General features: G+C 36.6%; 1 protein-coding gene across 1 annotated transcript in view; it reads left to right on the forward strand.

Annotated features, from left to right (window-relative positions):
- The window catches only part of LOC146164294 (epidermal growth factor receptor kinase substrate 8-like), a 48,605-nt gene that overhangs the window by 19,021 nt on the left and 3,799 nt on the right, over nt 1-25,785 (forward strand). Inside the window, exons 4-14 of the mRNA XM_083381063.1 lie at nt 3,709-3,898; nt 4,467-4,561; nt 5,161-5,382; nt 7,519-7,739; nt 7,872-8,049; nt 8,170-8,294; nt 8,383-8,579; nt 8,671-8,789; nt 16,586-16,667; nt 21,141-21,293; nt 25,405-25,559. Of these exons, the coding sequence (XP_083237189.1) occupies nt 3,709-3,898; nt 4,467-4,561; nt 5,161-5,382; nt 7,519-7,739; nt 7,872-8,049; nt 8,170-8,294; nt 8,383-8,579; nt 8,671-8,789; nt 16,586-16,667; nt 21,141-21,293; nt 25,405-25,559 (1,737 nt within the window). The remainder of the gene's footprint in view (nt 1-3,708; nt 3,899-4,466; nt 4,562-5,160; nt 5,383-7,518; nt 7,740-7,871; nt 8,050-8,169; nt 8,295-8,382; nt 8,580-8,670; nt 8,790-16,585; nt 16,668-21,140; nt 21,294-25,404; nt 25,560-25,785) is intronic.

The following is a 25,785-nucleotide window of genomic DNA, read 5'->3' on the forward strand; positions in this document are numbered from 1 at the left end:
TATTTAGCAATGATAGTGCAGCTTTTCTGTGTAATTGAGCTGATGGTACCTACCTTTCCAATCACATGAAGGATTTTTAATTTAATACGAACTAAAAAAAATGTCTCACTAAATCATGTTTTTTTACCCTGATAAAGAGGCAAACTAACAACTGCACATTAGGATAGGACCATTTATCACAATTAATAAGTGCACATTTAACTTCAATTGAAGTAAACACGACTAATTTCTTCCTAGTTATTTGAAACTGCCTTTCCACAGTTAGCATCTTGGCTAGTGGTGATATTTTTAGCACCAGTACTTTAGGCACTATGCATACTATGAAAAGTAGTGCCTCGTAAACAGTGGTGAAAGTAACTGGCCCAGAACAGTTTTCCGGTAAAAGAATGACTGGCCAGAACATTTTTTTTTCTTCTAAGGTATGTCATACCAGTGAAACAAGATTAATTTTTTTACAAGCCAATCCTGCCATCTCCTTAAATGTATTTAAACCAGGATTTCAGTTGCATATTCGTGCACCATGTTGAGAAATAACCTCAGATTTCCTGATGTTACTTGTTTTAGATTAGGGTGGAGTGAAAAAAATAAAAATCACCAATTCAAAAAAAGTCCCCTCTCAATAATTGCCTTTGGTCCTAAAACTAAGTTTAAAAATGTTTTTTAGAAGTTGCTTTGAATACTCGGGTGACAACCTTGACGCAAAGGTCATGCAGGGGTCAAATACCAGAAAAATGCCATAACTCTTTAACCTGTTGTGCTAGAGAGTTAGTTTTGATGCCAAAAGAAGCAGAATGTGCACTTTCCTATCTGTCCTAAAGGAACTATTTGTCCTAATTTCATTAGATATATGGTTATTTTCATAAAATGTCATTTTTGGTTCAAATATGAATAAGACATAGGATTATGCACCGTTTTACATCACAATAACATAATCACAACACAATAAATCAGCATAATGAGTATAAAATATCTCTAACCAATGAAACACACATTTGAGAGGTTTTAGATGAAGCACCAGCACAGGATGGTAACAGCAAACAAATATAAAATTGGGTTTCATAATATTAAAATGGCGTAGACCAGGGGTGTTCAAATGATTTCTGCCATGATCCAACACAGCCAAACCTGACAACATGATGATCCACCAAATAGGAATAGTAAACATATTGGACACGCTTTAATTTTTATGGTGCTTTATTTATGTAAACGCGATAAGTTTAATACTTAATCTCGTTTAGTGTTTGTTAACCTTTCTAAGTCAGGGCGAGCGAAGCGAGCGCGATTTTTTTTTAGGTATACCTGCATTTCTTTCAAGTTTTTATTGCATTGCCAGAAATACAAAATGTTAAAAAATACATATGTCCAATATTTTTGAATAAGTTTTCCATTAACGGTAACGAAGCGCTGATCTAGTTCAAAAGACCGCATCAAAACGAAAACAAGCCGGGCGTAGACTCGTAGAGAGATGATTCGCGCGAAGCTGGAAATTTTTTCGCACTTACGTAGTTAAAATAGTCAAAAAGTATTTGAAATGGACTCGTATCTAGTTTGTCAAAGAGGCGGAGGGTCGAATGAATTCAATTGGCGGGGCGCATTCGGTCCGCTGGTCGTAGGTTGCCAACCCCTGTTTCAGACATTTTATGTCTTACAATAGCATCGAATTTGGATTTTCTGTTGCTGACTGATATCCTCAAACGCTTAAAAAGATTAGCATTTGGGAGTTTCTTTCTATGCTAATTTTTTGCAAAATTCATTAACACTGACAATTGGTTCACATAAAAACACTGTGGAAAGTTTGTTTTTTAAGACTACATTAGAAGATCCGCACAAAACGCTGAAAAGATCCGGAACCGGATCACGATCCGCCATTTGAAAATGACCGGCGTAGACGTTCTGCCAGTTTTATGCAGGGAGAAAATGGCATCAGCATGAGGACCTAAGATTGGAATTGATTTTTGGTATTTTATCGTTTCATCAGTTTTGGGGAACGAATCTTTAGACTGGTCAGGCCGTCACGTCTGTCGAAGCCAGCTACTGCTGATGAAGCTTCGGTAACAAGCTTTTTGTGGCGCTCCACAGCTTGATTGTGGCATGGGTGGCACATAATGAGCCTTTCTTCTCTGATTTTTTCAACGTCAAGGTTGGTCAGGTGTCGAATTGCTGGTGGTTCATTGGTTTGGTCAGAATTTAAGTCCACAAGTTTGTAGTAAGATTTAGCATGAAAAAGTTTTGAAGCTTGTAACCGAATCTTAATCAGCAATAGCTGGCTTCGAAAGACGTGACGGCCTGACCAGGCTAAAGATTCGGTCACGAAAACTGATGAAGCGATACAATCAGGGCTGGGGAGCCGGAGCTGGAGCCCGGAGCTAAGCATTTTCTCTGGAGCCAGAGCCATTTTTATTATTACTTTTGTGGAACTGGAGCCGGAGCCATTTTTATTATTTTTGTGGAGCTGGAGCTGGACCCAGAGCCCTTTTTATTATTTTTGTGGAGCTGGAGCCATTTTTCAATGCTAAAGCTAAGAAATTATATTTTGTTCCATCTCCAACGTTAGTTAGCCAAAAGCAATTTTTAAAACTTGTTATTGAATAAGTGACTGGTGGCACCGGATATGGAGCCGGAGCTGGAGCCAAAGGATATGAGTTTTACTACTCCGGAGCCGGAGCCATTTAATAAGTGCCTGATGGCTCCGGAGCTGGAGCGGGAGCTAATGCTATTTTACGGTGGCTCCCCAGCCCTGGATACAATGCCAAAAATCAATTCCAATCTTAGGTCCTCATGCTGATGCCATTTTCTCCTTGCATAAAACTGGCAGAACGTCTACCATAATTTAATATTATAAAACCCAATTTTGTACTTGTTTGCTGTTACCATCCTGTGCTGGTGCTTCATCTAAAACCTCTCAAATGTGTGTTTCATTGGTTAGAGATATTTTATACTCATTATGCTGATTTATTGTGTTGTGATTGTTATTGTGATGTAAAACTGTGCATAATCCTATGTCTTATTCATATTTGAACCAAAAATGACATTTTATGAAAATAACCATGTATCTAATGAAATTAGGACAAATAGTTCTTTTAGGACAGATAGGAAAGTGCACATTCTGCTTCTTTTGGCATCAAAACTAACTCTCTAACACCACAGGTTAAAGAGTTATGGCATTTTTATGGGATTTGACCCCTACATGACCTTTGCGTCAGGGTTGTCACCCGAGTATTCAAAGCAACTTCCAAAAAACATTTTTAAACTTAGTTTTAGGACCAAAGGCAACTATTGAGAGGGGACTTTTTTTAAATTACTCATTTTTATTTTTTTCACTCCACCCTATTTTAGATGTCCTGTTATGACGCTAAGTTTTGTTGCATTCCAGTAAAGAAATTTTTATCATTATGGGAAAAAATTATAATACTTTCATTGCTACTCAAAAGCAAGTTTAAATTCTGTTAAATTAGGCTGTAAATGTCGTTATTTAAAGGGCAATATCAGAATCTCTTTTATGCGGCTCATGTATCACATATCAAATAACCCAATTATTTTTTGTTGTATTTAACTGTTTACACAACATTTTTCTAAACTAATGAGTGTCTTTTTTCTTTTTTTAGGTATATTTCGTTTGTTGGGTATTCTTTTTACATATTTGTCAATTGAATTAACCTAAAAAAACTGTAATTACCTTCCTGGTTAATAATGTTATTTTATTTTTAGGCTGAAACAGTGTGTATTGACATCAATTCTGCTTGGCAAGACATTAAACAAAAAAAAGGCAAAAGAAATAGACAGGAAACATTGCGCAAACAGCGTGAATCTGTACGATCAAAATTAAATGAACCACCAGATAGTTTAATAGGTGTTAAGGAAAGAGTAGCAGCTTGGACAACAACCATTGCAGCCCAAGGTAGCCATTTTCTACAGCAGTGGTTCCCAACACAGCACCTACTGAAATATAAATAGATTTTGGCACCCCTACTAGGATTTTTGTTTACTGGTTTACTGGCCACTATAAACTGATCTGAAACAACACAATGAACTACACATATCAGGAAAACATAGTTTCATTTATTTAGTCTAATCGCACACAAAGAGTTGTTATCAGGACGCTTATCATTAAGCAAAAATCAGATTTTGAAGAGAAATACCTTGAGCATCAGAGTGCCGCGGCGTGTTGGGAACCGCTGCTCTATAGATTAATAATGATTGTATAAGGGATATGTAAATATTTAAGTAATATAAGTATGTTTTTAAAATACATGTTGTATGCAGCTTTTGTGCCCCAAACTTTTATAACATAATTAGTTGTAAGAAAAAACAAACATTTGTAGTTTAGTTATTTGCTTCTGGTTTGATACCCACCTTTGTTACAGTAACTATTTTCTAACAAAGTCCAGCTGTTTACACACAATTCTTCACTAAACTATATAAAGCGCCAAACTATTTTATCATATTTGTTGTGTTTTGTTCAACAGCAGATGTAATCCCACCAACATCACCAAGATCAACAGTGGACAACCAACATGAAAACTCACCTGAAATGATTGCTTTTAAAGTCCAAAGAGATGTGGTAAGTTAATGTTAGTTAGATACCCTTCGTTATTTATCAAAATAGTTGTATTTTAGGCAAAGCATGTGATATATTCCTACTTTAATTAGATTTAACAGCAATAATACATTTTTGTGGCAAGGCATTCAGTTTTGGTTATGAAGGCACATTGTTAAGTTCTATTTGTAAAAATAATAACATTAAAGGAAGTTTTTTTTAATATATCTAACTTTTCAAGCATTGCTAAATAGTAATGGCCGCTTATAAATTGGTTGATTGTGTTATTAACATATACCCCCTGCAAGTTTTCTGTTTAATGCAACTAAAGAGATAGCTATTTGAGAATAGAATTTTATATCTATATTTATATGCATAATACATATAGCTTGAAATTGCATTATATGTAGCCATGCTGGATATTAATCTAATAATTACCTTGAGTATTCAAGTATGTATATCTAGTTTTATCCAAAGTTTTTTTTACATGTATGTGACTTTGTGCTATACAGATCTCACGAAACACGTACATTTGAATAAATATTGTTAACTTTTATGCTCAATATTTCCTAATTTTTCAAAATATTTTTCTGTACTTAGTTAGTAATTATATTTTGTTGCAGCAAATGTTAAACCATGGGTTGGATGACATCGAAATCTTTGTAACTCATCTGCAAAAGTCTGCGGAAGCAGTAAAAGAATTGGCTAGTCGCAAGTTAAAGAAGCGCAGCAAGCGTAAATTGCGTGAGCCTGGAATAGGAATGTTAGAACTTCGTGCAAAAGCCCCATCAGAAGAAATGTACATCGATTGTTTCCAAAAGTTCAAGTTCTGCTTTAATCTTTTGGTAATATTTCCTGCAGAATTAAGTTACTTTTATGAGGCAGCTTTGCTTTTTTGAATGCTTTTTTTCTCACGCAATTTTCTTAGGCAGTACAACAAACTGATACACCACTTTGTTTTTAAAACCGAATAACCTACTGTGAATATATATATATATATATATACTCAGTGGCGTATCCAGGGGGGGGTTGGGGGTTCGGACCCCCCCCCCCTTTTCGTAAGTGACAATATCGTTTTTTGTTCGTTTTTGTCAGCGTTTAAACTCATCATCCGAAGCTGCGTGTTTTTAATGTAATTGGGTCACGTGTCTTAAGCTAATGCGAAACCAAAATCAAACGCAAAACGCCGTTTCCGTTTCTTGTTTCGTCGACCGTAAACGCAGGATATTTTTTCTCTCGCATTTCCTTATTCGTTCGGGTTGGCTGATTAGCGAGTGTGTGTTCGACAATTAACAACAATAAGTCAAGCGGTCTCCGCCGTTTTCTCGATTATAATGTCGAGTTAGGCGGTGCTGATGTTTCTCAGTTTGCCATTTCATATACTTTTCGACTATTTTAACTACGTAAGTGCGATAAATGTTCGCGCTTCGCGCGAATCACTTTTATACGCCTGTTTTGTTTACATTTTAATGCTGTCTTTTGAACAGCGCTGCTTTACCGTTGCGCCGTGGAGGATTGCCAAGTGCGTCGCGGACAAATGAAAAACGTATTAAAAATATTGGACATTTTTTTTAGTTTCGGCAATGTAATAAAACTTGCAATAAATTTAAAAGAAATGCCGCCGTTATACCAAAAAAAATCACGCTCGCTCGCCAGGTGTGCCTCTCTTAAAAAGGTTAACAACACTGATTTTATAACTATTGAAGTGGCGTTTTTATGTTGTGCTAGTGGAATAACACCCGGGAAAACGATCTTCGTTTAGTATTACAGGTGGCGAAAGACGTGCTTGTAATTTAGCGTAGTCCCGTAAATGGATTTACCAAAATCAATCACATATATATCACGGTCTTGTTTTCGATTTACTCCTGAAGTTAACGATTGCACACTAAGCGGTATTATTTATGACGCTATAACAATCGCTATTTTATGACGTCATATCCGTCATTATTTTATGACGTCATTAACGTCAGACGAAAAAGCGGGGAATTCCCCAAGTTGAAAAATTGTTTTATTTTTTCCCCCCTTTTTAAATTTCTGGATACGCCCCTGTATATACTTTATTCTTATTTTGCATTGACAGGGCATAAGAAATCCCTTTTAGACCCTTTATTTACACAAATGAACTCTTTATGTGCATACATTTTGATTTTAGGCTATGACTTTTCTTAAGCACATGCAATAGAGGTGATTTTTTTAATTGTTAGGCATGTTATTTGGTAGTTTGAAATACTTTTGGAAACCACTTATGATTTTAAAAAATTATATTAGGGTGTATCTTAAAATAGAAAACTGTCGCTGGTATAATATTTACCTTGTTTTTGGATATTATCCTGAATTGTTTTCTGTGTTACTTCAATCTATTTAAAATACTCTAAACCAAACAAATTGCCGATGACTAGGGTGATTTTTTTTTTGCCTTAAAAATAAGAAATTTTGACGTTTTGACTAACTTTCACCTTAAAATAAATTTATTGACAAAATATTAACCTAGTAGGAATATATTGATTTAAACAATGCATTGCTGTATGAAGTACTGTATTAGTATCTTGGCATCGTCCGTCATTTGTATTTGATGTTCTTCTGACGACCGGTGCAACACAAATCGGTTATTTTTTTTCGGGAATATGCCAAGAAAAACTTATTCAAATACTTAGTTGATATTTTTGGCATATCAAAAAGACATTTAACTATCATAAGGGACAGAGAAATACATTGGTTACTTTAGAAAATTGTTGAGCAAACAGTTTGGTTAATATACAAAAATCAGAGGTACACAATTATCTGAAGCAAAAACAACGTTCAAGCTTAACCTAATGCAATAAAACAGGCCTGGCATGGTTAATTCTACCGGCTTGTGTGCATTTTGTTGAAGGTTTTGAGTTTTTTTACATACATCAGAACAGTGTAGGCAAAATAACATTCACAGAATAACAGAAATATTGTTATACCAGTAATATCAATAGCACTGAATGTTTTGACAGGCAAAGCTAAAACTTCACATCGAAAACCCAAATGCGGTTGAGTTGGTCCATTTTCTCTTCCAGCCTCTAAGTATGATCATCAATAGCTGTGGTGTGGACTTGCCACGAAGTGTTCAATGTCCACTTCTTAACAAAGAAACACTTCCTTTTCTACAAAATTGCTGTACTAGTATGGAGCTTCATCTGTGTCAACAACTTGGAGAATATTGGAATAATTGCAGGTTACAAAACATAATTTTGTTCTATTGGATTCTACCTATGTGCTTGATAAAAATAACTAAAATGAATTTATCTAAAAAGCAGAAAAAGCAAAATTATTTCTTCAAATTTGACCAGGAACTTATTTCTAACAGGACTGACTTTCCTCGAGATGTCTACTTTGCCCCATACATTCCACAGTTCTGTTCGGGCTGGGAGCCTCCCCCTCTTCCATTTATGGAGGCAGAAGTGTCAGAACTTGCTGCGGCTATTGCTGGCCAGGCTGATCAAGTTCAACTGGCCGAGAAAGCATGGAAGGCTGGTGGTGGCCTGGTTAGTCTTCAATCAAATTTATTGCACTGCCTTTAAATATAGTGCATATAGTGTATTTGACAAAACAATAAAAACATACAAACATTTTTGTGTATTTCTAACTTTTACATTTTGTTTTAGCTTGAAGATGTGCTTAAGTCACAATCCCCTCCTCTGACTACTTCCATAGATCCTACAGCTAGAAAATCTAGCATTCCTGAAGCTACATCGGCATTCATGCAACACGTACAAAGTCATGTTGCAAGGTATTTTTTTAATATTTTTAAGCAAAAGAGTTACTTTTATACTTTAATTTATAAGCTGTTGTTTATGACTGCACAATCGATCCATCAGAAATCAGGCACTTCAAAACACAACACCACAATCCTCGTCAACACCACAATCCTCAACTGGATCTTTGACTCGGAAGATATGTCGTGCTACGCAGGATTTCTCAGCCCGCAATGATCGAGAACTGACATTTAATATGGACGATCTTCTTGAGGTGCTCAATGACGAAAAAGGATGGTGGCTTGTCCGAAACAACAATAGTATGTATTACTTTTTCCTTTTAGTCATGTTTTGGTAAAATTTGTATAATTTCTTAGTTCCCCCAGTTAATCTTTTTAATCAATTGTACAGATGAGACTGGTTACGTTCCTGGCAATTTTATGCTTCTTCTTTCTTCTGCTACAAAGCCCCATACTATTCCTCCACCACCTAAAATTCCTCCATCATCCACATCGGAAAGCATTTCTATGGTAATTTTCTGTGAAACATTAGAGATCAGAACATTTTTTATTTTATGGGCAGAAAATTCGGGTGTATCCAGAAAATCAAAAAGGGGGGTCCCGAAAAGGGTTTTGCATTAGCTTAAGACGTGACCTAATTACATTAAAAACATTGCCACTTAAGAAGGTGAGTAAAACCCCGACAAAAACGAACAAAAAACAATAATATCACTAACGAAAAGGGAGGGTCCGGACACCCAACGCCCGACTGGCGAGTTCGAATTTTAAAGCAGTATCAACCCTGCTATTGTGAATTATTTATTTTACACACAATGTGACTTTTTGCCTTCAAGTTAATAAAATAATAACTACAGTTTGTTTTGTGCTTCTTGCATAAAAGTGTAAATATATGAAATGTAAATATATGCTTGTTTGTTCGGTAGTTTAGCTATATACTGCGCAGTGTTAAAATTTACCGTACGTGGTTAGGCTAAATTAATATTAACCCTGGCAAAAACCGAAAAATAGCTTTGCCAATATCATAATCGACGATTTTTGTACCCGATTTTTTTTCGGCGTGTGTATCTTTTTTCAATAAGCCTCGGATTCCTCGGATCGCCTGGCAATCCTCTCTACCGCCCACACCACCGCCTTGTTTCTTCTAACAAGAGACGCAGTGGTCTAGAAGTGCTTAACTAGAGTCGTGAGTCGTGACGCATTATTTATTGGCTCCCGCCTTGGCACCGATCGACTTCCTTTAGTTGTCTGCATTCGCTTGCCCCCTTCCAGGGTGCTTTGGACTCCGACCCCCTTTCCAATGCGAATTTATACAGAACAGTTTATCATAAGAAAACTGTTGGTGATATTATAGTTTTTTGTTTATTTTTGTCAGGGTTTACCTCACCGCCGAAGCGGTAATGTTTTGATGTAATTGGGTCGCGCCTCATAAGCTAATGCGAAACCAAAATCAAATGTAAAACGCTGTTTTTCGTCTCTTATTTGGTCGAACGAAGTTTTTCTCTTTCGCGTTTCGTTATTTGTCAGGTTGGCTGATAACAACGCTAAGTCTAGCATTGTTCCTTTTTTACTCGCTAAAAATGTCGAGTCAGGCGAATGTTTTCTAGGATCCGATGTTGGTGTAACAACTGAAATTTGTTAACTGTAGCAGATTCTCATGAAAGGTGGCCTTACTGTGAATGTTCAAAGTCGCCTTTTTTGTGTAATGATAGTTACCGCAAAACTATTCTTTATAAGCATATCCTACGACCACATGTTTAGTGTGCAATTGACACAACCTGCTTTTTCTCAACCGCAGCTTGTATGTTAGCTGACTTGGCACACTGCGCAAATGTTGCGCTAATCTGGGCATAATAACACACAGGAAAAGCATTCTTCATTTAGTATTGTATGTGGCGAAAGGCATGCTCGTAATTTAGCGTAGTCCCGCACATTTAGGAATCTGTAGGAAACTGTGCTGATAAAAGTCTAATTATGATTCTACCTGAATTTATCGCACATATTTCACTGTCTCGGTTTAGTTTTTCGACTGAAGTTAACGATTACATACTAAGCGGTTTTGACGCACGTGGTAACTTTGTGTCTTAAAGGTTCGCTTTTGCTTGACGGTAATTGGCTGTGTCTGATTATTTTTTTTATGACGTAATTACAATCGAGGAAAAGACCAAAAAATTGAGAAATTCACTAAGTTGAAATTTCAGTACCGCTCCCCCCCCCAAAAAAAAAAAAATGTGAGCATGATAAGAAATAGTGTTAAACTCTGATGTAGTTATATGACTTTTCTAGGTATGCTGTGTATTTCTAAAAAAAGCATTAATTTGAGTTTGCCATGATGACCACAAAGACCACAGTGACCTCTTTGTCTTGTATGATGTTTTGAGAGGACGCTTACGCCAGCATGCTGAACTTTGTAAACTTGTCGGCGAGAGTTTTAGGCCCTTTGTATGTTACCATGGCTCTCTGTTGGTAAGACCTTTCTTTCTTTGATAGTTGGCAGAGATTCGCAAATCCAGCTCCTCCAGTAATTTTCTTTCAACTTTTATTTTTTATTGACCAAATGAAACATTCCTTTTATAGCGTTGTCAGACCTATAATCTTGCAAACCATTCACTTAGGAAAATAATGCATTATGTTAAAAAAACTAATGCATTTTGTTAAAAGGTAACACAAACTTTGCTAAAAATCATCTTCAAGTTTGGTTAGTCTCCTTAGGCGGGTAGTTTTCCAAAAAAACACTTCCTTAAAAACAGAGGGTGGGTTATGTGACATGACGTTGATAAAACAGCTACCAAAGGCTGTTGGTTCGGTGTAGTCTTTGGAAATAAACCACACGGAGATGACATTTTAGAATCCTGAAAACATCTAAAAACTCAAGTTGATTACCATCATAGCAGTCTCGATTGTTCTAAAAGTAAGCTTCATGTTGTTTTGCTCCAAGCGTAATCGTATTTCATTAGTGATTTCATGGCCAAAAAAAAGCCAAACTATATCCGTGACAAAACGTTTAAACCATTGTGCTCTCTAAAAAAACGGGCTTATAATAACTTAATAGTTATATAGCGCGTAATGATATTGCTATGGATACAGATAGGATCATCGATCATTATGCCCTCTTGTGATTTTAGAAACATTTACCATGCTGCGTCACTATGTTGTTAAGGCAGTAGATTTTCATTTCGGCCCTATTTTTTTTCTAGGCGATTCTAGGTAAATTGTATGTTTTGCTAAAGTAAACAGTAAAGCCTCCTTTTCCAGGCGTTGTTTAACGCTAAGGTAAAGGGATAGGACAACTGCATCAACACACAATGTCATGGCAACACTCGTCCACTTTGGATTTGCAAAATACAACATAAATAAGTTTTAACAAAAAAATTAAAAAAGCTGTTACTTGCGAAATGGCAAAATTGCCAGCTGAGCCTAGTAGTCACACCGGTATATGAAGTGTGGGAATAGACATAAGCAGTGTTCCCTCTAACTTTTTACCATGTGCGCCAGGTGCCCAAAATTGTGCGCACAAGCCGAAAATAAGTGCGCAAAGTGCTCAAAATGCCCAAAATTGGATACGCGGTAGACCTTTTTTTTTGTTATTCACTATTTTTAGTCTGTTAATATCCTCTTAAATTAATTATTTTTTGCTTGCTTTGTCCATCGGACGGATGTTTTTGTTGAAATGGAGAGGAGCAATATGCGCGGGAGAGCACGAGAGGCGTCGCAATAATCTTAATTAATTTATCCCAGACATCTCTCTTTATTTGGAGAACTGCGCTCGCTTGAGACGTGATTTCTCTTGGTCTTAGTCAAACGTAGCGCGGTGTAACCGCCTAATGGTCAAGTTAATTATCGCGCCTAGTACAGAGGTTTTATCACTAAGCATTTTTAACTTTTAAACGGGTTCATTTTTCTTAAGTTGATAACTTTAATTAAAATAAAAATTCGCCTTTGCGTCTTTCCTGTTTATATTGACATAAATTTAACCTACTCCTTTAGTTGGCACAACACGCAACTTTGCTTATTTGGGGTATATTATAATTTGCATTGTACACTGTTTTACCAAAGAATTAGCGTAAAAGTTTTATCTTCGGGAAGTCCTAACCTTTTAAGCCAGGGGTCGGCAAACTTTTTCTAGTCGCGGACCCTATGCGGGCCGCACGGAATGAGAAAATGTGTTATTTAAATGTTAGAGCAACACTGCAAATCAGACGGGCCTTGATCTTTTTTGACACTTAAAAAGTGTTTAATTACATTCAAGGAGGCAGTAAAGTGTTGGCGCAAAGCGCGAAAAAATAGCGCTTGTTTGGTTTTCATTCCAGTCCACATGTCGTCATATAACCAATACTACTAATGAAAAGTGTAATAAAACTACTTTAAAGAAACGCCATAACCTTAATAGTTTATCTAGTTGAGTGTTTATTAACCTTGAAGTAGAGGAAGTAGACCTTGAAGTAGAAGGCGAGCGAAGCGAGCGCTATTTTTTGGTATACTGGTATTTCTTTTAAAGTTTTTATTACTGCCGAAAAAAAAAAAAATTTAAAAATTATATGTCCAATATTTTTTAATACGTTTTCCGTTTGTCCGCGAGGCACTTAGCAGCCTTCCACGGCGCAACGGAAACGAGGCGCTGATCAAAAGGCAGCATCAAAACGTAACGAATCGGACGTACAAAGATCATTCAATTTTTTGCATTCACGTAGTTAAAATAGTCAAAAAGTATTTGAAATGGACTCGTGTATAGTTTGTCAAAGAAGCGGCGGGCCGGATAAATTATATTGGCGGATCTGGCCCGCGAGCCGTAGGTTGCCGACCCCGGGTTTGCCGTAGGTTGCCGACCCCGGTGCGTTAAAAACAGGTTAGAACTACAATAGTTCCTGACGGATCAGGTAAAACTACACATGCGTGTAATTTCAAAGTTAAGCATAACACACTGAATATAGGCAGAAATCACACCAGACCTAACATGTAACCATAGAAATTACTGCACATAATAGAAAATATTTATAGCAGCAATTGCGGCGCCCTGAGAATTTGCCGGCGCTCTATTTAGGGGGGAGCGCCTCCCCTAGTTAAGAACAACTTTTCACCACATATATCTTACAGCAAACTAATTAGAACACTTTTTGTTCTGCACGTAGCTCAGATAAAACTAATTTGGTCACTTTTTGGTCGTACGTAGCTTAAATAAAACTAATTTGGTCACTTTTTGGTCGTACGTAGCTTAAATAAAACTAATTTGGTCACTTTTTTTGTCGTACGTAGCTCGAATAAAACTAATTTCGGCACTTTTTTGTCTGTACGTAGCTTAAATAAAGCTAGTTTGGTCACTTTTTTGGTCGTACGTAGCTCGAATAAAACTAATTTGGGCACTTTTTTGTCCGTACGTAGCTTAAATAAAACTAATTTGGTCACTTTTTTGGTCGTACGTAGCTCGAATAAAACTAATTTGGGCACTTTTTTGTCCGTACGTAGCTCGAATAAAACTAATTTGGGCACTTTTTTGTCCGTACGTAGCTCGAATAAAACTAGTTTGGTCACTTTTTTGGTCGTACGTAGCTCGAATAAAACTAATTTGGGCACTTTTTTGTCCGTACGTAGCTCGAATAAAACTAATTTGGGCACTTTTTTCGTCGTACGTAGCTTAAATAAAACTAATTTGGGCACTTTTTGGTCGTATTCGTAGCTCGAATAAAACTAGTTTGGGCACTTTTTTGTCCGTACGTAGCTTGAATAAAACTAATTTGGGCACTTTTTTGTCGTACGTAGCTCGAATAAAACTAATTTGGGCACTTTTTTGGTCGTACGTAGCTCGAATAAAACTAATTTGGGCACTTTTTTCGCCGTACATAGCTTAAATAAAACTAATTTGGGCACTTTTTGGTCGTGCGTAGCTCAAATAAAACTAATTTGGGCACTTTTTTGGTCGTACATAGCTCAAATAAAACTAATTTGGGCACTTTTTTGGTCGTACGTAGCTCGAAAAAAACTAATTTGGGCACTTTTTTGTCCGTACGTAGCTTAAATAAAACTAATTTGGGCACTTTTTTCGCCGTACATAGCTCAAATAAAACTAATTTGGGCACTTTTTTGGTCGTACGTAGCTCGAATAAAACTAATTTGGGCACTTTCTTGGTCGTACGTAGCTCGAATAAAACTAATTTGGGCACTTTTTTGTCCGTACGTAGCTGGAATAAAACTAATTTGGGCACTTTCTTGGTCGTACGTAGCTCGAATAAAACTAATTTGGGCACTTTTTTGTCCGTACGTAGCTCAAATAAAACTAATTTGGGCAATTTTTTGTCCGTACGTAGCTCGAATAAAACTAATTTGGGCACGTTTTTGGTCGTACGTAGCTCGAATAAAATATAATTTGGGCACTTTTTTGGTCGTACATAGCTCGAATAAAACTAATTTGGGCACTTTTTTCGCCGTACATAGCTCAAATAAAATAAATTTGGGCACTTTTTTGGCGGTAGTTTTATTGCACTTTTTATTAGTAGTATGGATGACGACGTTTGGGTTCCAATTTTAAACCAAACAAACGCCCTTTTTCGCACTTTGCGCCAACACTTTACTGCCTCCTGAAATGTAATTAAACACGCTTTTAAGTGAAAAAAAGATCGGAGGTCCGCCTGATTAAAAGTTGTTCTGACATTTTATTAACACAATCCTCAGTTAACATTTTGTGCGGCCCACAAAGACCTTTCAAAGTTTGATGTTGGCCCGCGATTAGAAAAAGGTTGCCGATCCCTGGTCCAAACCAACTCATCATTTTTCTCACTGAAACAATCTTGGTGTTGTAGCACACTTCACTTTTGACTTTATCAAAGTTATAGGTACATTTACATATATGAAGCACTATAAAACTTAAAGCGTGTCCAATATGTTTACTATTCGCATTTGGTGGATCATCATGTTGTCAGATTTGACTGTGGTGGATCATGGCAGAAATCATTTAAACACACCTGCTGTAGTGTTTTCTCCTCAGTTCACACCATAATCTGGACGAAGTAAGGAATGCAGGTTAAACAAGAAAAATAATTGGATACACCCAAGCCAAGTAAATTTCGCCTGGGGTTGCTGGTAATGCGTTCACAAGTAACAGAAAGCGCCAAAATTTAATTTATTTTGGCCACGTCTGTCAGCGCAACTGGCTGGTGCTTCCAGTTTGTGATTTGCCGCAATATAGAAACTACCAAATTGCAGCAAACTTGTAAATACTTTTATGTTGTTAATCATGCTGCTGAGAGGATTGCCAAATTAACAACTGATTACTCAGCATAAATTACTGATGATGCACAGCACTGCTCTAGCCTCCTGCAAGTCGTAGAAGAATACCGGCGATTGTTTTCAGGCCTTAAAAAAATCAGATTTCGCAAAAAACAATTTTTTTTGGTGATTTGTAATGCTTCTATGTATTGTATATGGGTATTTATTGTTAATGTATTAGCAATAATATTTTATGATACTGTTTGTCATCGTTTCTTAACAAATTTAGCAAAGTTTTTGCAATAAGGGAGTTCCCAATTTTTTTTCCTATTTGTAGATTAAGGAACCTTTATCAAGACCAACCTGGCAGACATGATTTGGCCTGTATCGTGGTTTCTTTTTAGTCAGCCTCCATTTCTATGGTCAGAATGTAACTCTTTTCGAAAAGGTTCAGAATTTTTTTAAACAGGTAAAGTGGTGAATGATGCAGCCGGGACGGGTGTCAAGTTGTGTTCTGAATAGTCTGATTGACAACCACTATTCTGATTGACAACCTATTACAGCGTGCAAACCTTTTGCAGGCTGTTGAACAGCATAGAAAAGAATTTCAAGATTGTAAAAATTCCACACTGAACAAAGTCTAGAATTAATATTCATTTTTTTATTAGTACAGTGTTGCATGAATTGTTGCATTCATTATCTCAATAAGTGTGTAAAGTTCTGTTTTGTTTTTTTATTATAGGGTTTCAAGAAATGTTGTGATTATTATTTTGTTAAGTTCAAAACAGATTTTTATAACAAATTAAATTTAGATTTTTTGAACCACCTTTTCTCAAATCAGTTTTACAAATCCAGGGTTATTATTTTAATCTAAGTTTTTTCAATTTTTTACTTCTCAGTATATAAGATGGCTAACGCACTCTCGTTTTAATTATTAACCCTGATGAGGTCAGCTGGTATCTGCTGCCGAAACGTCAATTTATACTTCGTTTACACCAGAAGAGCGGTTTATATCTATTCATATGTTGCCTGGTGGAGCACTCTATTTGTGGTCCTTTTTAGATCTTTTGAGTAACATTAATTTTTGTACAATTTTTTGTTTTCTTTAGTCTTCCTCGATTCCTGCTCCTCCATCAATTTCTATCCCTCCACCTCCCCCTGTTGGTTCTGCAATACAAAAGATAACTCCTGGTAATTAACATAAATTGGGTAACTGAAATGGTGTATTGTGTAAGTTAGGTTAAAAATTCTATCCAATTAAATTCACTGCGACAAAATTAAAATTATAGCCACAAAATAAAATATTCATATATGAAAACCTATATCAACATGACAAGTTTGTTTGTCTTGGAATACCTTTTGGGGTTAGGCCCTCTAGACATCATATATCAAAGCTCTTAACCCCCATCTTCAAATATTATTTTCGATTGCTGCAAAGCCAATGTGCTTTCTTAGTTTTATTGTAGAATGATCTTTTTTTTGGTTAAGGTTTTTATGTTTATATAAACAAGGCACAGACAGTAAAAAGAGGCTGTAAAACAAGATTAAGCAAAATTTTGTTGTCGCGGCCCAAATTACGCTTTTCAGAGCTGTTAAAGGCCCACTACATAAAACCACTAAGAAAACAGTGGATACGTGACACCTATGGGTCCTATGGCACAGTGCTCCGCAACTTTTTTTCACTTGCGGCACACCAACAGAGCTAAAAAAAAGCACACCTACGAACTGTATGTCGATCGACAATAGACAAAAAAGCAACGATCCTAGACTACCCCGAGAAAGAGTAGCTAATTATGATTAAACGCGCCGAAGGCGCTGGAAATTTGACGTTTTAGATTATTTTGTATTCTGATTTTGCAATTTTACGCTCTTGCTAAAATATATTAGGACGACGACTTCAGCCATAAGACCGAATTAGAACAACATTAACGTCGGAATAAAACAAAGTTCGAAATAAGAACAAACTAGGATTAACACCTAATATTCGTAATAACGTCTAAATCGGAATAAGTCCTAAACCCTCAATAAGACCTAACCCCAAAGTCAAACGCCACCCCAAGTTTATCACTAACTCTTCTAATATTCCGACCCCACCTTATCTCCAACCCCACACATTACCCAACATTAATTCCAAACAGAGGCAAACAACTCCAATGCCAAAACATCGGCGCCCTAACGGCGTCCAAAGTAGAGCACCAAAACGTCGACACTAAAACATCCGATGCCAGACCGATGACCCCCGATCGTCCCATACCATCTCCCTACAGTTTCGGGCGTTATTTTCCCTATTTAAACCTATTTCGGTGAATTTAATACCGGCGGGTATATGTCTTTTTGAGACGATTTTAGATCTTAATCTGTCGCAGATATTACTGCGTATTCGGCTTTATTGTGTCGTTGGTCTTGTTACTATGGCACTGTAGATTATTCTGCTTTAGATATTTTTGCTTTATAGGTCTTATATTGTGTGTGTTCCCGGCCAAAGTTCTGTAAATTGCACCCCTTGTAATACCGGACAAGGAACATTGAGGGCGTTTGCTAGCGTATTCGAAAAATTACCTGACTTTTATTAGCGTATTCGAAAAAATGACTCCTTTTTGTGCTGTGTACAGTTTTGCCTAATTTTCTTTGGAGCAGCCGCCAAAATTAATTTTACCAAACACACAAAATGAAAATTATAGCCACAAAATAAAAATATTCATATATGAAAACCTATGTCAACATGACAAGTTTGTTTGTCTTGGAATACCTTTTGGGGTTAAGCCCTCTAGACATCATATATCAAAGCTCTTAACCCCCATCTTCAAATATTATTTTCGATTGCTGCAAAGCCAATGTGCTTTGTTAATTTTATTGTAGAAAATCTTTTTTTTGGTTGAGGTTTTCTATGAGCAGCCGCCAAAACTAATTTTAACAAACACAAATGCTAATAATACATATAGTCTCCTTTTCCACTTTGGTGCAGAGCTTTAAAATAATTGTTGTATATTTATACTCCTGACACCCCAGAAAACGTCGCGGCACACCTGACATGATCTCGCGGCACACCGGTTGCGGAGCACTGCGTATGGCACATAAAAGGATTCCAATATTGTTCGAAATAACGGCATTTATAGTATAATTTAATAGAATTTGGTCTGTACAGTTTTACAAGGTTTTACAAGTTTTTAAATGCCACTGTTAGTGCTGTAACTGTTGCACCAGAAAACTTATTGCCAAAATGTATGCAGTAGTAAATATCGATAAAGATGAAAATTTCAATAATTGTTTTTACATCGTTGGATAGATATATACGTTGTTTCCAAAAACCTTTTTCTATAGGATTAATTGGGAATTAAATACATGCAATTGACCTTGAAGATTGTTTTATAATAAATTTAACATTTAAAACCAAAGGCAATGATTCCTCAAAACAAAGCGTTAAACAATGTTTTTGCGCAATTTTGCTGATTCAGTCGTCCTTTTTCTTGTCTTTTTGGCTTGAACAACTGTTCGTATTACCAAATGCGAGCATGGAGCTGTTCATAATGCGACCCTAGAACGGATCAGGATCTTATTGCTGTGACTAGCCTCTGTTTTTCATAGTCCTAGGCACCCTACAACAATAAAGACAACAAAGTAAAATTGCAGTGAACTGGACCTTTACTAGGATTTTTTCACGGGCGAGAATGGTTTAGGACTTTAGGTGGTGGTTATGCAGTATAGTGTTATGATCACTGAAATAAACACTTGTAAAGAGGGCTGTCAAACACCAAATAAAAGTTGTGGGCAAACTAATTACATGGATTAACCGTTAAGGTCGTCTCAGTCAGTCCTTTGCCATCTTTGCTACCCTTCATGTCTGTTTTGCTAAACTTTAATGTTCTCTTGCAAAGTTTGTCCCCCAGTATAAAAATAACTGGTATATATATTTATTATAAACAGCGTAAACATATGTCAGGACCAAAAATTAAGTAAGCATGCTGTGATTACACAATATTTTTTGTCATTACGTGGTTGTTCACCTAAACATGATGTAAAATTATTTTTCAATTGGGCTTACTTATGCTTAGAATCAAGACAAAAAGTTGTTCTCAAGAAGAAAATAGGTCAGTTTAAATTTGGTTTGACATTCACAGATTGATTTTTAATCTCATCATTAAGTTTCTTGCTTACACTTGTTCAAGAAGTTACGAAAATGACCTCTTACTAAAACATAAAAAAGACGTACGCACAAATTATATTTTTTTGCGTCTGGCAATTTTTTTTTTTCAATCTAAAAAAAAGGTCTTAGTTTAGGCACTTTGCGCATTGATTTTTGGCATTTGCGCCATGGTAAAAATGTGAGGGAACACTGATCTTACTGTTAAAACCGCTGCAATAGATGCAATGTTTTCGAACTAAATTTGGGGTAGTTAAAGTGTTGTAAGACCCATAAGTTTTGGCCTCAATCGCTTTTTTCTATTATAATGTACCATTCTAGAGCAGGGTTTCCCAACTTTTTTGGACCACTGACCACTATTTGTAAATCTGTGGGGGGGGGGTATTCCTGCATTTCTTTCAAATTTCTTGCAAGTTTGTATTACATTTCACAAATAAAAATTAAAAATGCATGTCCAATATGTTTTAATACTATAAATCAAAAAACAGCTCCTCTGGTAAGTGTAATTGTTAACCAACGTTTCGGCAACCTATACAAGCCGCCTTCGTCAGGGTGATTGACACTGAACGCTCGTACAATAAATGGAAAGGAAAAAACGGAAAAAAAGCAGAAATAAACGCGAGCAACAAAACGATAAGAAAATAATTAGCGACTGCCTCTAGGCCTTGTACGAGCGTTCAGTGTCAATCACCCTGACGAAGGCGGCTTGTATAGGTTGCCGAAACGTTGGTTAACAATTACACTTACCAGAGGAGCTGTTTTTTTATTTATATTACCATACCTGGTAGCAACAGTTTATATATGTTTTAATACGTTTTCCGTTTGTACGCGACGCACTTTGGCACTTGGCAGTTAGTCAGACTTCCACAGCGCAAGAAGCGCTAATCTAGTTCAAATAACAGCATCATAACGTTTACAAACCTGACGTATGAAGATCGTTAACGCAAAGCGCGAAGATTTTTCACACTTACTTAGTTAAAATAGTCAAAAAGTATGAGAAATGCACTCGTGTCTAGTTTGTCAAAGAGACTGCGGGTCGGATAAATTACATTCGCAGGCCGGATCCTAGGTTATTGACCCCTGCTGTACAACGTATATGCTTGTCATATCGCCACAGACCACCTGTCAAGTCGTCGCGGACCACAGTTTGGGAAACCCTGTTCTAGAGTAAGTAAACTAAAAGTTGTGTTACAACTTACAACAACCTCTTAAAGCAAAGAAGCTGTGAGCGTTTGGAATAAAAAAATGCTTTGTCAAAAATTGTATTCTTTTCACCGTCTGCTTTAACTTGCCCTTGTCTGATTTGGGTATTGTCAAATGCCAGGTCGCTTTTTGGAGCCTGCTGTCGCCCATATATTTATCCCGTGCAGGTTGAACTGAATGCCTCCAGCAGACAAAGTAACCCAAATACATTTATAGATGTATATTGTATATGCAACGGTAAAAAAACACTGTCCTAAAGTGTCACTTATTACCCTCAGACAGGTGACCTTCAGCCTTCTAAATCTGTTTTTGTTTCTTAGTACCGATTACAAGCGTCCAGTTAAGAAAAACCACCCCAAAAGAAGCAATTAGCATTGCAAATAACACATCGAGTTCTGACAGTCTACAGGAAGAGCTAAAAATGAGAGTAACAAGTCAAAAGCAACGCCACTTTGTCATACCAAAAAAAAGCGGTGAGATTTAATTCTTTAATGTATTGTATAATCAGAATTTTCTTTCGAATAACAGAATCTGCCTGAATCCTAATGGTGAAAACAAACGATTCTGGTTGCACATCAATGATAAAGAATTAAGTACAGAACTTAGTAAACCGAAAATCAGTTTGTTTAGATCAGTGGTTCTCAACCAGTGGGCCATAAGAACATTTGAGGTGGGCCACAGACCAATTTTAAAAAGCTAGATTTAGTTTCATTCGTGTCACTATATTTAATTTTACAGAAATAATGGCTTGGGGAGGAATTAAAAAGGAATGTAAATTTATTGTTCAGCCCAAGTTACTCACTAATGCACGGTTGAATAAATAATCTGTTTTGAAATATGCTCTGCTGTGTTTTGTTCTAAACCTATTTTTCAGTTTTTTCTTTTATTAAAATTTATTGGGCCACATAATTTTTTGCAACGTAAATTGGGCCACCAGAGAAAAAAGGTTGGGAACCACTGGTTTAGAATCATTGTAATATAGCCTGTATTGTTTTTGATGATGGTATGCAAAGAATACCAAGTTACTACTGCCCGTAATGCATCTCTATTACTTAACAAATACGCTGTGTGTAACCTCACTGAATAGTGGACTAAATTTGACCTTCAGTAATCTAATAGTGCCTTGAGTCACGGCCATCACGTTTTGCGCAATCTAACACATTTAAGAAAATTGTGAATCTCTGCACCTGTTATTACAAGCTTAACAACTAGCTCAACAACATTTGATTACCAATAATTAGGTGACTTTTATCGGCAAGTAATTGGTTGCTAGAAAAACATTGATAGGTATACTTAAAGTGAGCAGCGTAAATGTTTTGCCACAGCGACAAGACTCAATCCAAACTTGGCACTAGGTGCAACCTTTAGCAAAACTAAGGAATTTTAGTGGTTCTAATTACCCTGTAGAAGAGGCAGAATTGCGTTTTAATACCTCTATGCTACTTAAAACATCCCTACTTAAGAGTATGTCCTAATCATTGTCTTGCTTGCACTACGGGACAACTCATTCCGGTAGTATAGCCTTTTCAAAAGCACCCGATATAGCTTTAGGGTCAGTATTTTGAATGCTCTGTGTAAACTTCAAGTGCTTAATTTTTTTACTATATTGTGATGGCATTTTTTTCTAACAGTGTGATGGCATTTACTTAAAAAGTCGTGCAGTGTAAATGATCGCTTAAATATAGCCCAAACCAGTGTTTCTTAAACTGGTGAGTGGTTCACCCCAGGGTGAATAAAGTTTTTGCAGGGGTGAACCAACCAAAAGGGGCAGAATAAGGGTGAAAGAAAGTTCAGAAGCATCCTATAGTCCAGACTTGGGCAACATACGGCCCGCGGGCCGGATCCGGCCCGCCAAGCAGTTTAATCCTGCCCGCGGCTTATTTTCAATAAAATACATAGACTAAGCGAAAACCAGGGCAAGTTGATAGATCTTGTCAAGACCCCGCTAAATTCGATTTTTAGCCTGTTCTAAATGCTAAAACGGAAATTCTTTTCGCGCTTCGCGCGAATCTATTATGTCTTTCTCGTATGTTTCACGCGAACTTTGTAACAAAGTTTTAAAAAAGAAGAAAAAACATATAGGTAAGTTTTTCGTACGAAATTTTCACGTAATTTACTCTTAAGTTTTTGGTCAACGCGCCCCACAACTTAATAAACGTTAATGTATCAAGCAATATACATTTTTAACGGTGCTCAATGCTTCACGTACCATCTAAATCTAAATTAAAGTTTGCATTTTCACACAAACATAGTCGCAAATTTTTCGCGCTTCGCGCGACGTTTCGTCACCTTCTTCAAGTCCGACTTGAATTGCACATTTTCGCACAACTCTAAACGTAATAACAAATTGGTTGAATATGTGTTTTACACCGTCATATTGTATGTATCTTAGATCCCATATTTGACCCGGCCCGGTACAATATTTTAGGTTTCTCATGCGGCCCGCGGCTGAAAATAATTGCCCACCCCTGCTATAGTCACTAGTAAACAATTTTCTGCAGTAAATGTTGTTTTTTGGTGTTATTTTGCTTATTGTAATAGTTAAGTTGGTTTGCACCGAGTGTATGAGTTAGGCCTACAGTGCCCTCTTTTAGGAGGATTTGTCCTCTTTTCCTATTTAATTATATTTTTGCTAACCTATGGATAAACCAGTGGTTCTCAACCTGGTGGTCGCAAAGGGCTTTTTGGGGGGGTCGCCATGTACAATTTCATTAGGGAAATAATCATAAGAATTAAGCAATATGAACTAACAGTTTAGCAGTATAGAAGGAGCAAAAGAACCGCCAGTCTAACATTTGTCTTTGTGCGGCTTTTGCTGCAGTGAACCTGTCGCGTTTATGACGTCACCATTACACTTTTCAATTAATGAATCAAGCCTAGCTTCAGTCAAACGATGTCTAATAAAAATGAAACCAGGATTGCCAGAAGGCCTAAAATTTGAACCAAAAACAACAAATTGTCCTAATTTAACTGCTGTGTCCGACGGTTTGTAAATCATTAGGACAGTAAGCTTTCTGTCCTAATTTGGCCGAATTTATTTGAAACATTGGGGGATGAAGTAAAACCACGGGCTCACGAGGCCTACAAACTTTGTTTATACCAACTTTAACAAAGTTAATTGAAAAATTGTTCGCTCTTCGCGCGATTCTTTGCGTATTTCTGCAATAATTTTCTGCAGTACTAAAGCGTCAGGTGTAGTATAGGGCGCTTTAGTTCCAAATTTAAATTTAGGCCAAGTAACAATAAAATTTGTGCTAGGTTTACAATAGGTTACAGGCAAAGTATTTCTACTTTTCAGCGGTATCATAACATTTTAAATAGCCTTTTCCAAAACATCCACAGAATACCTGTAATGAAATTTTGGTCTTGCCGTTTTGGCAAAGAGAAATAGAATTTACAGACAGCTTTATTATTGCACTGCTGTTAACGACTAACCGTTTTTCCATTGTTTTCCATTACCTCCATTGATTACCTTTAGTCTCACACTAGGTTCATTCTAAATATTATTTGACCTAAAATGTAAATCTCTGACAACCCTGGCTCAAACCGTAACTTTAGCTTGTTGTGCACAGCACATTTTAGCCAAATTTTGATACAATCCTAAACTACATTTTTTCCTTTTTGAATTTTGCCAGTTTTAAAATGTGTTTTTTATTTACTTAGGTTTATTTATCATACACTATAATTGGGGGGTCGCGCAAGTTATCGAAAACTTAAAGGGGGTCGCGAGAACAAAAAGGTTGAGAACCACTGGGATAAACGATAAAAGCCATCCACTGTTTGAACTATTTTTTATCCATATTTTATATAATTGGATACCAGGCTAGCAACAGGCGGACGCAATGTTTTGCGAAAAGCCTCCTGATTTTACAGTTTAGCGCCAATTCAACCAATTGAATCCATTTTTTGTGGCGCATCGTGCGACCGACAGCACAATTCACTATTTTCAAGTTGTCTCAGTGATATTTAATTAAAAATGCCGTATTGCTTTTCGTAGGGGGTGTGCAAGGCATAGGAAAATTACCAAAGGGGTCGCTGCTGAAAAAAGGTGTGGATATGGCATGTATTTGTCAAACGTAACAATTCTATTTTCGTTTTACTTGCAGGCAAAAAAATGTAAAAAAATCGAAACAATCTAAGTCATTTTGTACTGTTATATATAAACGAGAGAGTTTTGTCATATCATGAGACAGGGGTGAATGAAATCTGGAGATAGATGCTAGGGGTGAACAAAACTAAAAAAGTTTAAGAAGCACTGGCCTAAACAATATTGTTAGTGGGAAACATCTATAATAAATCTAGCCAAGCAAAAGTATGTGCGTCAGTAAGTAAAAAACGCTGCCCATGTTTAAGGTGTGACTCTTTTGCGATTAAAGAATTTCTTTAAACAATGCTTGTTATTAGAAGGTCGCAATATTCTTCCATTTTGTTGCTATTTTTATTTGTGTTAGTACTGCATTATAATTGTAGCACAATTGAGGCATAACACAGTTTTGATAGGAATAACATACTGCTATGGAGCCACTCACTTTAGCATTTTGTGGTTTTAAACATATTTCGAATTGCACACTATTTATATTCAAGGTTCGTCTTCAGAGTTGGTGATAACACGAGCATCAACCAAGGAGGACGTCCGACACTTTCTCAAAGCACACGGTTTTAACCAAGTTACATACGAGAGTTTGGGAGTATTGAATGGAGAACAACTATTTACTCTTACCAAAGACGACCTTAAACAGGTTATTAGAGCGTTGGTTAAAAAAATGTACTCCACCTGATGGAAGCAAGTGTCCCGTTAAAGCCTATAAATTGTCGGGCTTATATTTGAATAGGGCTAGTAAAAAATAAATGTCACTTTTATGTGTATAAAAATTACCGACTGAGCTATGACGGGGATGTTTAGAAACAACCACAGCCACTTTTTCTGATGCATCATGTTGGAACATAAATTTATTAAAGAGGATT

Source organism: Ascidiella aspersa, chromosome 2 (assembly GCF_963924565.1).
Source record: "Ascidiella aspersa chromosome 2, kaAscAspe10.2, whole genome shotgun sequence".
Lineage (NCBI taxonomy): Eukaryota > Metazoa > Chordata > Ascidiacea > Phlebobranchia > Ascidiidae > Ascidiella > Ascidiella aspersa.